This window comes from Mesocricetus auratus, unplaced genomic scaffold (genome assembly GCF_017639785.1).
Source record: "Mesocricetus auratus isolate SY011 unplaced genomic scaffold, BCM_Maur_2.0 Super-Scaffold_100042, whole genome shotgun sequence".
NCBI classification, from domain to species: Eukaryota; Metazoa; Chordata; class Mammalia; order Rodentia; family Cricetidae; genus Mesocricetus; species Mesocricetus auratus.
Genome location: NW_024429219.1, coordinates 10,287,154 through 10,298,023, shown reverse-complemented (window position 1 = coordinate 10,298,023; position 10,870 = coordinate 10,287,154). Strand labels below are relative to the sequence as shown.

At 45.1% G+C, this 10,870-nt stretch overlaps 1 protein-coding gene across 1 annotated transcript; it reads right to left on the bottom strand.

Annotated features, from left to right (window-relative positions):
• Nucleotides 1-1,504: 1,504 nt before the first annotated feature.
• Nucleotides 1,505-4,145, bottom strand: LOC121135766 (preferentially expressed antigen in melanoma-like protein 7). Its single transcript, XM_040734912.1, has 3 exons — nucleotides 3,859-4,145; nucleotides 2,908-3,405; nucleotides 1,505-2,069 (listed from the first exon to the last, which is right to left on the bottom strand). Exons 1-3 carry the CDS (start codon nucleotides 4,143-4,145, stop codon nucleotides 1,505-1,507), a joined length of 1,350 nt encoding a protein of 449 aa, XP_040590846.1.
• Nucleotides 4,146-10,870: the final 6,725 nt, after the last annotated feature.

The following is a 10,870-nucleotide window of genomic DNA, read 5'->3' as shown; positions in this document are numbered from 1 at the left end:
GCTACTTTTAATCAGATTGTAATAGGTGGTGCTGAAGACATACATGTAAGTGACAGTGTACAGACAGCAGGATATATTTAGGAATATTTATACATGTATGTATATACATACATGCATGTAATACACAGTAATGAAAAAAAATAGGTCATGCGTTTGAACAGCAATGAGTACTATATTGAAGGGTATTTAAGAGATGGGATAAATGTGTATTATATTAGAATCTAAGAAGAAAATATCTAATGGGTGCAGGTTCTTCAGTTATGTTTTATGGAATTCAGCATCCATTCACAATATTTAATCATGGGATCTTTACAGTGTGTTCATTTTATTTTGTGTGTGCTTGCACACGACGCAACGTTCTTTACATCACCTGATTGTGGGGGGTAGAAGTCAATGTTGCAGCCAGCATGCCCCTTACATTAAATGGGTGTCCAGAATCAAACTCAGATTGCCAAGCTTGGCCCCAGGTACCCTATCCCCACTGGGCAATCTTGGCTGTCCATATTTTGTACTCCTAATAAAGAAAAAAAAAACAAAAGTGACATAAGCAAGCACAATGGCGAGGCTCAGAGACTCATTAACAAAACAGAGACAGCACAGTTGTGGTGCCCTTAGCATTTGTTGAGGGAGGCAGGGGCAGGACTATCACAGCTTTGAGGCCATCCTGAGCTAAACATTGCCAGCACTCAGGAGGGAGATATCTGAGTTTGAGGGCAGCCTGAACTACAGAGAAACCCTGTCATGTAAAACCAAAAGTAAAATAAAGACAGGCACAACTGGGAATTCATTATGCAGATTCTAGGAACTGGCAATACCTTAGGACGGGACATAGACCTTTGCTCATCTCGTGGAGGTCTTAATGCGCAGGTAGCCAGTCAGAGTTGGGAACCTTGAAGCTTAGTGCCCCACAGTCAGGTGACCTACAAGCTGGGTTTGCTGGCATCTGTTGGAGACCCATTAACCTCTAAGTGGCAGGAAGAGGATGAGGGGTCCATGGCCAGTCTGCTCATCCCCTATTCTTTTGCCTTTTGTCTTTTGTTCTGCTTAGGCCATCTTTGACGTCCCCACAGCCCCTCCTAGCCTGAGTATCCTGGATTGCAGTCTGATGCTCATTCATCAACACTCCCTTTCCTCAAACCTTGGCTTTGTCTACATCGCCATTTTGAAGGACCACAATCTTCAGAAGCAGATTAAAGACTGGGAAGCACAGCACAGAGAGAATATCCGGTCCTCAGGATCTCGCCATCACTTTGTCTGCTGGAGAAAGGCCCTGCAGGGGCATTCCCGAAAGGAGCTCCATTTGGAAATGGAGGACTTCTTCCTCTCTCCACAAGACATGCATCCTGACTATGCCAGAGTGCTCAGCAATGTCAGCCTCCTTGTTCTGTGCTCACTGCACGTGGTTGTTTCCATCGTGCTGAGCAATGTTCAAAACCATGTGTTCTGGAGTCCTCTGGATGAGAGGCCCGTCTTATGCATTCATGTCTTATTACCCAGAGGGAACTTAGAGTGGGCACTCACAAAGCGTGGTCTCCAGTTCATGCATATAACGTTGGCCACAGTCATAGCAGGCAGTGCTCCCAAAGCGGAGTGCCTTGAACTGCCTTATAGAGAAGAGTGTGTCCTTGAGCTCAGCACAACGTTGGGAAAATTCTTCTACTTGGATATAGCCATAGTCATCATAGACCTCCTTAGGAGCTGGGTACAGCTCCTTAGTCAGCTGTCTGAGGTTGGCAGTGTGGTGCAAAAGCTCTCTCAGCGCGTCTGTGGAGAAGTCATTGTCAATGAGATTGATGGTGGTGAGCTGGGAGAGTTGGCTCAGGGCAGGAAGAAGGACCCTGAGGTCAGCATCCTTCATCCCACAGTCTTTTATTTTCAGGGTTTGCAGGGTGTCTGCGACACTCTCTAAGAAAATTCTGAGAGGCGTGAAATCCAAATCACTTAAAATGAGGCCTCTCAACTGCAGGTGTTTAAGTCTGGAGTGATTCCACTGGGCAAAGGAATCCAAGTCTGACTGTGAGAACTTGCAGAGAGAGATGGTCAGGCACTCCAAGTGGGTCGTCAGGCACCTAAGGAGAGACCGTTTGAAACATACTGGTGAGTTTATGGTAGAGGTAGAGGGGACCACATAGCCAGGGTGAGTGTGGCCATGGGATTGCAATGAGCGCAGTCTTGCCCATTGGATTCCACTTACTCAGGTCACACCCCTTTCATCCTGGGGCATCACCTTCAGGGTGGGATGGCGCATTCCACAGCTACCTTTCCTGTTCTTCAGTGGTAAGCAGACACCCACAGTTGCTATGGATACCATTAGGCTACAGGGCCCACAGGAAGAGAAAGAAGGGACCCACATGGCCACAAGTCAGGTTGCCTCCTGAAGAATCATCGACTCCTTGTCACAATGTCTACACCTGTTCACTCTTCAGCACTGACTCTGACTCAACCTCAGCTTTTCCAGTTCCTGTCCACTTAGTCCACTCCTGCTCTCAATAGAGGCTTACACTGTTTGGGAATTAGGGGCAGACTGGGATGGGTTCTCCCAGATCTAAACACAGGGTTCACCTGGGAAACGAGTCCTCCCCTCCCTGTGCATGCCCTCTTCTTTGTCCTGTTCCTCCTCATTAGATCAGACAGGATTGCTCTGGAGGGAATTGCAACCCACACTCATCAGACCTAACCCACAGGATTGTCCTACCATGGTGGTTCTGTCCAGACAGCCCATGCCACTTCATTGTTCAGCTTTATGCATGGTCATGAGTACCCTTGAATCAGTTCACATGGGATAAGATCACCCTTACATATTCATTGTGAAATGCACAGTGCTCTGCAGAGTCTAGGTGCCCACTACTCTCATGTAGAAAAGAACGGTTTTCCCTAGTAGCAGAAACTGCTCTCCATCTTTCTTACCTAAGCAACTGTGCCACGTGGTCATTGAGGAAGTAGACATCCTCTATGGTGAGATCCTTCAGAAGGCTGAGTTTGGAAAAGAGAGAAATGACCTTGGAGACATGCTTCTCCTCTGTGTCAGGAGAAGTCCTTCTTTGGAAGACACGTACTAGCAGCACTTTGTTAAGACTCCTCATCTTTCTGATGTAAGGTACAAACTTTGCCAGTGTGGAGAGACTCCACACTGTATTCAATTCCAACTCCTCGATGAATTCTGGCTGTAAAAATTGTAAGACGCTCCTGACACTGTGGAATGATAATGTCCCAATTGTCAGCTTCACACAGCACAGCTGCAGGTAAGCCTTTCTCTTCTCTATCCACTGCAACAACTGTGTCTGGTATTCGTCCTCGGGGAGCTGAAGTTCAGTGACGACCTCCAAACGATGCTTCAGTGTGGATGTAGAGCAGTAATTCTTTCCTTGGACATTCCTCAAGTCAACCACTTGAAGCTTCTGCCCTCTGTGGATAAAAGTGAAGTGACAGAAGGTAAATTGAACCCAAAACTGTTTTCTCCATCTCTGATCTCTGATGGAGTCCCCCTCCCCCACTCTGCTCTGTCTTCTTCATATTGGTGGTTTTCAGTGCTGGGTCTCCAACACAGAACCTCAAGATGGCCATGCTATAACTCTTAGCCTTAGCCACACCTGCTACATCTGTCCTGTTTCCCTCCATTTAGTAGCTCTGGAGTTCTCTCAGCTCTTATTTCTATTACCTGGGAGACACAGGGACAGGGTCATTCTCCTTTGACTACATCGACTCCAAGAGGCATCTCATACTTAATTGATGCTTGCTATGTGGGCTCAACAGCTGCAAATGTGTATGGTCCACCTTTGGTCCCATACTCACTGAACCCAGAAGTTCCTTCCATATACCCCAGGGTGTGCCGTTTGGCATTAAATGGTTATTGCTTACCTGGGGCAAAACTTTCGTCTCAGCCATGTGTCTACCCCATCCAACATAGCCTGGTGGGTCTCCAAGGTGGGGTTGCTCGTGAGCAACCCAACAGGAAGGTTAGGGTAGGGCCACTGTTCCACCAGGACCTTAATCAAACTTGCTTTTCTCTGAGTGTTGGCCTCCTTGAACAGTGGGGGAAAGAGATCATTTGGCAGGTCCTGCAGAGCAGACTTGGCCAAGGTTTCGTTCTTTACCAGGCTCTGTGCTGCCAGCTGCAGGAGTGTGAGAGGGTCCTGGAAACTCATTCTGAGTTTAGGGAGATGATCCCAGCTGGGGAGAATTTGGGAGAAAACATATTGTCAGAGTCTTTCTTAGGAAGCTTTCTCCCCCTCAGTGAACATCTGTCATCACTCTGGCCTTAGAGCCTTGGGATTACTCATCACAGTCATTTCACTCTGAATCCCATACCCTTTGGAAGGATGAATCCAGGAAGGGAAAATCTGAGCTCCATTCCTTCTGGCAAAAAGGACACTAACCACCTCTTAGGGACAATGGGAATGTTATGTGCCCATCCTACCCATATTCTGCTTTCAACTAACCGATTTTGCCTGGAGAATCTGTGAAATGTGTGCTTGCTTTAATTTTCAAAGATTTAGAGCCTGGTTTGTGGCACCTAGCTATGCCATACTACTCTGTAGTAGAGTGCACTAGCTGTGTGTTTGGAGGGCTGTTAGAAGGTTCTGTCTTTGTATCAACTTGCTTTTGTTGAGACGGGTTTCACTCTGTTGCCTACAGCTGGCTATGTAGTCCAGGCTGGACTCAACTCACCCTAAGATCCCAGCATTGTACACTAACCAATCTGATGTGACCTTATTGCTCAGCGTGTTGTCATTCAAGCATTTCCCTTTCAAGTCCTACATGAAAGTCAGTCTGGTTGGCAAGAGCCTAAAATTTCATTACTTTGGAGGCAGATGCAGGATGATTCCCTGCAATCTAGTTCATACTTTGCCTTTGAGACCAGGCAAGCAATAAAGGTTTCAAAAACAATTGTATTGATGAGTTCCCTTGGTTTTGACTGAGGTTGTTTGGTACTGGGCTGTGATCAGATGCTAGACCATTGTAGACCAGTGCTCTACCAATGAACTGTATTCAACTCAATCATTCCGTTTTATTTTACAGAGAGAAAGTCACTCATAGATGCCAGGCTGTCTTAGAACACAGAATTTGTTTCCTCACATCTCTAGTGCTAGGATTCCTGGCTTCTGGTAATGTCAGCTTGAAGTGTGAACTTGTCAAATTGACAAGGAAGAAGCCACCGTTTTCTAACAGGCACTGTCCCAAGAATCACGGTGTCTTCTGAAAACCATCTCCTGGCTTGTTTTCAAGATACTGAGACAAATTCCTTCAATTAACTGGGTGGTGGTGGCACATGCCTTTAATCCCAGCCTTGAGACAGAGAGGCAGACCAGCCTGGTTTGCTGAGCCAGTTCTAAGATTGCCAGGGCTAAACCGAGAAACCCTGTCTCAAAACAAAATAAATTTCTCTCTCCTTTTTTTTTTGTTTTTTTTGAGACAGGATTTCTCTGTATTGTTTTGGAGGCTGTACTGGAACTTGCTCTGTGGACCAGGCTGGCCTGGAACTCACAGAGATCGGCCTGCTTCTGCCTCCCGAGTGCTGGGATTAAAGGCATGTGTCACCAATGTCCAGCTTTCTATTTCAATTAAAGCACAAATTCATGAAGTATATTCCTGGGATTACAAACACAGAAAACCATGAGGCCACAAGGGAGGTGTTGGCACACAACTTTAATCCCAGCTCTTGGAAGGCAGAGGCAGGCAGATCTCAGTGAGTTCAAGGCTAGCATGGTCTATAGATTGACATCCAGGATTTACACAGAGAAATCCTACCTGGAAAAACCAAGAGACCGTTAACTGAAAACAGCATTGTGGAGCTAGAAAGCCAGAAGTATGAAACTAGCCCAGCTGTGAAATCTTGTCTCAAAATCCCTCAATGAACTGAACAACCTAAAACATAAATTACAGTTTATCAGTCATCTCTCATTAAAAACCCAGTTAAGGCTGGGCGTTGGTGGCGCACGCCTTTAATCCCAGCACTCAGGAGGCAGAGGCAGGTGGATCACTGTGAGTTCGAGACCAGCCTGGTCTACAGAGTGAGTTTCAGGACAGCCTCCAAAGCCACAGAGAAACCCTGTCTCGAAAAAACAAAAAAAACAAAACAAAACAAAACAAAAAAACAGGTAAATCACTCGTCGGTGGTGGTGATGGCCTTTAATACCAGCATTCAGGAGGCAAATGCAGGCAGATCTCTGTGAGGTCAAGGCCAGCCTAGTCTACAGTGTGAGTTCCAGGAAAGCCAGGGCAACTGAGAAACCCAGTCTCTAAAAAACCAAGCAAACAAGAAACCTAACTAAATCAAGAATACCATCCAAATAAAATTTATACCAGCCAGCCTATTGAAGTTATTTTACTTGGATTTTAAAAAATATTGATTTCGCAGTATGGCTTTTGGAACTGCATGTATCCATGTGCATTATTTGTTTGAAGTGCCATCCTCAGCAGATGGCTTTAGATACCTTACAAATGCCTGTGATCTCTGATGTGGGTCCTGGGAATGGAACCCAGGTTACAGAAGAACAGCCAGAGTGGCGTATTATCAGCTTTGTCATCTCTCCAGTCATGGAGAGAATTTTAAAACCTGGTTCATAACATGTAGCTGAGTTACTCAAGAGTGCTTGCCTGGAATGCAGGGGTCTCTGGGTTCTGTTCTAACACTGGATTTAACCTGAAAACACCTAGAAACTGAACATTAGCGAACTGCACTTGAAAGAAAACACATTCAAAGGCATCTTGGCCTATCTGAGATTACATCTCAAAAATGAAACTTTTAGAACTAGATATGAAGAAACAGATCTGTGACCTATGTCCCATATCGCATGAGGTGCATTAAGGAAGATTACCAGTTCAAAGTCAGTCTGAGTTACGAGAGTTCATGACCTAACAAAATTCTATCCCAAATAAAATTCTAAAATTTTAAAAACAAATATCTGTTTTTTTTTTCTTGATGAAGGATTTCTTTGTATAGCCTTGACTGTCCTGGAACTAGCACTGTGGAGCAGGCTGACCTTAAACTCATGGAGATCCTCCTGCCTCTGCCTCTTCCTCTTAATATGCTGGGATTAAAGGCACTTGTCCCTGCTACTAGCTGGAAGCTCATTTTATTCCGTGATCATAATTGGAAAGTGGAGGCTGCAAGACAGTTCAAAGTCATCCTGTGTCACATATGATCTCTAGGCTAATATATTCTGCATTGTTACCTTGTGTCCAAAAACTAAGGGGAATACTAAAATACATTTAGGGTTTGATCTCCACACTCAGGAGGACCAGGCCGGTGAATTCCTGCAGGTTTGAGTCTAACATGGACTACAGAACCAGACTATTTCAAAAAGCAAAGAAACAAGTTTTTATGTGCACCCAGCAATGATTAAATGAAGACACGGATTATGTTCCCACAGGAATCCCCGATGTGGGGCGGCTGAAGCAGAAGCCATGCCATGAATTAAAAAGATCATGGTTTACAGAATGAGGCCTCATCTCAAAAGAAGCACATGCAAGACAATTACTTGATATGAACCAGAACACGGTGGAGCCTGCAGGCCATCCCAGCACTCAGGAGGCTGAGGCAAGAGGATCTTGATCCCCAACCCAGTATAGCATCCTGGCCAGATCTAGGAGACTCTGTGCAGCACAGTGAAGCCTTCCTCCCCACCCGTCTCATCTCAACAGCCGAAATAACACCAAGCAGACACGGAGGACACTGGAGAAGAAAGCGGACCTGGGTTTTGAAGCCCGGTGTCTTCTGTCTGTCCATGAAGGGACAGACTGCAGGATGCCCCATGCTGTCTTAGGTCTAAAATGTCTCTGAAGCAGTTCGGGTGTCCTGATGGAGGTAAAGGACTTACCTGATCTGGACAGTGGTGACAGGCTCCGAAGCTCCGAGTGTCTTCTCTGGCTCCAATGTCACTTTTACAGAACTTTCTCCTCTCACCCCTGAGCAGCTGCACCACCAACAAAAGTTGCCATCTGACTGGATGATTTTGCTGTATTCATTTAATCTTCTATGGAACTTCTTTCTCAATGCACTTTGAACCAAAGCTCCAAGGAGAAACAAAGACAATCCAGACCCTAAGATGAGTATCAGGAGTCCATGCACAGATCCCCTTCACAACACTGACTTCATTTGCTTTTCAGAATCATTCATTTATTTACTTCCTTATGCTCTTGGCTCACAAATGACTTCTGGGAAGGACTCTTACCTTGCGGATGATCTTGTGGAATCTCCACAATCCTGCTTCATCTTTCATTCAGGTGCCCACATTGTTCTAAGTAAGAGTCAGCTCAAGATTTATGTGTTTTATAATAGACAAAAAGTAAGACAATAAGGTGAAATTCTTAGTGTCATAACCGAGTGTGTTCTGGAGTTCCAGGCTGAGCTGCTTTCTCTGTCATCTACTGTGGCAGGTCTGAGAAGACAGATGGGAGGAGACTGGGGAAGGAACAGTTCAAGGTCATGCTCAGCTACCCGAAAGTTCAGGACAGCCTGAGGTAATGGAAATTGTCTTTTTCTAGACTTAAGTAAAAACAAACAACAATGACTTGAGGGACAGGCCACCCTTAGCTCCCCAGGGGGCAGACTGTTAGATAAAGATCCAGACTGAATGGAGAAGAGGAAACTGACCCTGGGTGGGGGCAGGGTGTGGTGGATCACACCTTTCATTCCAACACCGGGGAGACAGAAGCTGAAAGATCCCTGTGTCTTGAGTCCAGCCAGGTGTTCAAAGACAATTCTAGACAGTGGAGAACTTCATGCTTTATGGTGAGACTGTCTGAAAATTAAAGAAAAAGAAAAAGAAAAACAAAAAACCAAAAAAAAAGAAAAAAAGAGAAGAAAACATGTTTTTCATTTACCAAGGGGCCTGTGTAGTGAAAGGACACCACTGACAATGGTGTTTATCTTAAGACTTACTACCTAAGTTCAGTTAACAGAACCTCCATATGGGAGAGAAAGTTGCCCCTGGTTGTTCTCCACCTCAACATGTGTCCCGGACAAATCCTCCCAAATAGAAATAAATAAGTGTGAAAATATGTGGAAGCTGGTCAGAATGGTGGCTGGAGCTTGTCCCAGAAATAAGGAGGCTGAAGAAGACTGCCATCAGATGGAGTCTAGCCTAAACTACTGAATGAAACTTCATCTCAGGTAACCAATGGACAGCAGTGGCATCTGGGAGTCAATACAGACAGCATCTTCACATCCAGTCAGGAACTCCATTAGGTCGTCAGTGGAGAACATTCCAGCCAGGACAGGTGACAACCTCAACACTTACCCCACTCACCCAGCTCTCACATACACACCAACACGTACAAAACAAAAAGAATAAAATAGGTTTTAAAAAGCCCAAAGTTGTCTGCTAAATGCCATTGTGGTTATGTGCTGACTGCGATAAAACATAACTGATTATAGAAGATAGTTAAAATATATACTTTTATTTATTTATTTATTTATTTATTTAGGTTTTTCCAGACAGAGTTTCTCTATGAAACAGTCCTGGCTGCCCTGGAACTCACTGTGTAAACCAGACCAGCCTCAAAGTCACAGAGATCCTCCTACTTCTGCCTCCCCCAGTTCTAGGATTAAAGGTGTGCACCTCCACCAGGTCAAAACGTACACTTTCAACAGAAGCCAAGCTGAGAAATGTGATGGTACCCAGGATAGGCACCCTTCAGGCACATCCCAGTTACAAAGGCTCTTGATACTTCATTTGACATTTGATGTAATTATGTTGTGTCAGCACTGACAGAGCCCAATAAGAGGCATAAGGACCTGCTGTGAGCAACTGACATCCTTTTAAAACATATTTCTTTTTGTTTCATTTCTTTCCTGACAGGGTCTCTCTGTGTAGCTTTGGAACCTGTCTAAGAACTTGCTCCGTAAACTAGGCCTGCCTCTGCCTCCCTTGTGCTGGGATTGAAGCCATGCTTTACCAACACCTAGCTTCTAATTATTTAAAATGCATTATTATTTACTTGAGACCTAGTGGATACATCCTGAAGGGACCAGACCCTCACTCAACCCTTGATTTAGCAGCCATGACAGGCCACAGAAAAGACATGTAGGCCTCTGACACAAGGAAACTCCAGATCCTCTGGCCTCCCAGAGCCTAGGGCCAAAACTGAACACCAAACTCCAGACTCCCCACCCCCAACCCCAGCCTCCTAGATACTTGGTTTCTGAGAACTGTTTGGCCATAAAAGAAACTCCATAGTGGACCAAAACCTCCCCTGTAGTCTCCAGGATACAGTTTCTGAAAACTATTGGTATCGTTGTACAACAGGCAACCTGCAAGCAACAAGACTATGCCATAGAAAGCACAGAATGTTCCCTCTCAGAACTGACCAATGAGAATAATTGGTACACAACTATTTTGTGCCAAAATATGACTTTGAGGAATTCTCCTAATTGTTCCCTGTCTTGGTTGGATGAACAATAAAACCTTGCTTTTGCAGTATGGTGGGTCTGTCTCCCTTGTGGTCTCTGGGGATCTTCCCAACTTGGGCACCACAATCTGAAATTCACTCCAGCACTAGGGCTCAGGAAGAATTGCAGAAAATGGGGCAAAAGGACTGTGAGAGCCTGAGATCAGGAAATTAATTGTGAGACTGTCTTCTGAAAATGTCAGCAGTTACAGCATTACTTCTCACAAACATGGTTACCTAAAGATGAGCCGAGGAACAACAGTGGTCATGCCAAAGTCGCCACAGGAATAACCAGAAGGCCTCCACCCTGTACAAATCACTAAGGAATATTGAGAATGGAGACTTAGTCTTCCCTAGGCAAGGACACACTGATTGTTTGCTCACTGTAAACTGGTCGGCCTTGCAAACACACATGTATACTGGTGGAGCAGGCTATGCTTCAGAATAAATATGTATACACATTACATATGTGCAGGTA

Excerpts from the sequence above, each read along its gene's own strand:
- LOC121135766 (XM_040734912.1), bottom strand. The coding sequence starts at position 4,145 with ATGAGTTTCCAGGACCCTCTCACACTCCTGCAGCTGGCAGCACAGAGC. Across the intron at positions 3,406-3,858 it reads AGACGAAAGTTTTGCCCCAG|AGGGCAGAAGCTTCAAGTGG; the intron begins GTAAGCAATAAC and ends TTTTATCCACAG. Across the intron at positions 2,070-2,907 it reads CACGTGGCACAGTTGCTTAG|GTGCCTGACGACCCACTTGG; the intron begins GTAAGAAAGATG and ends GTCTCTCCTTAG.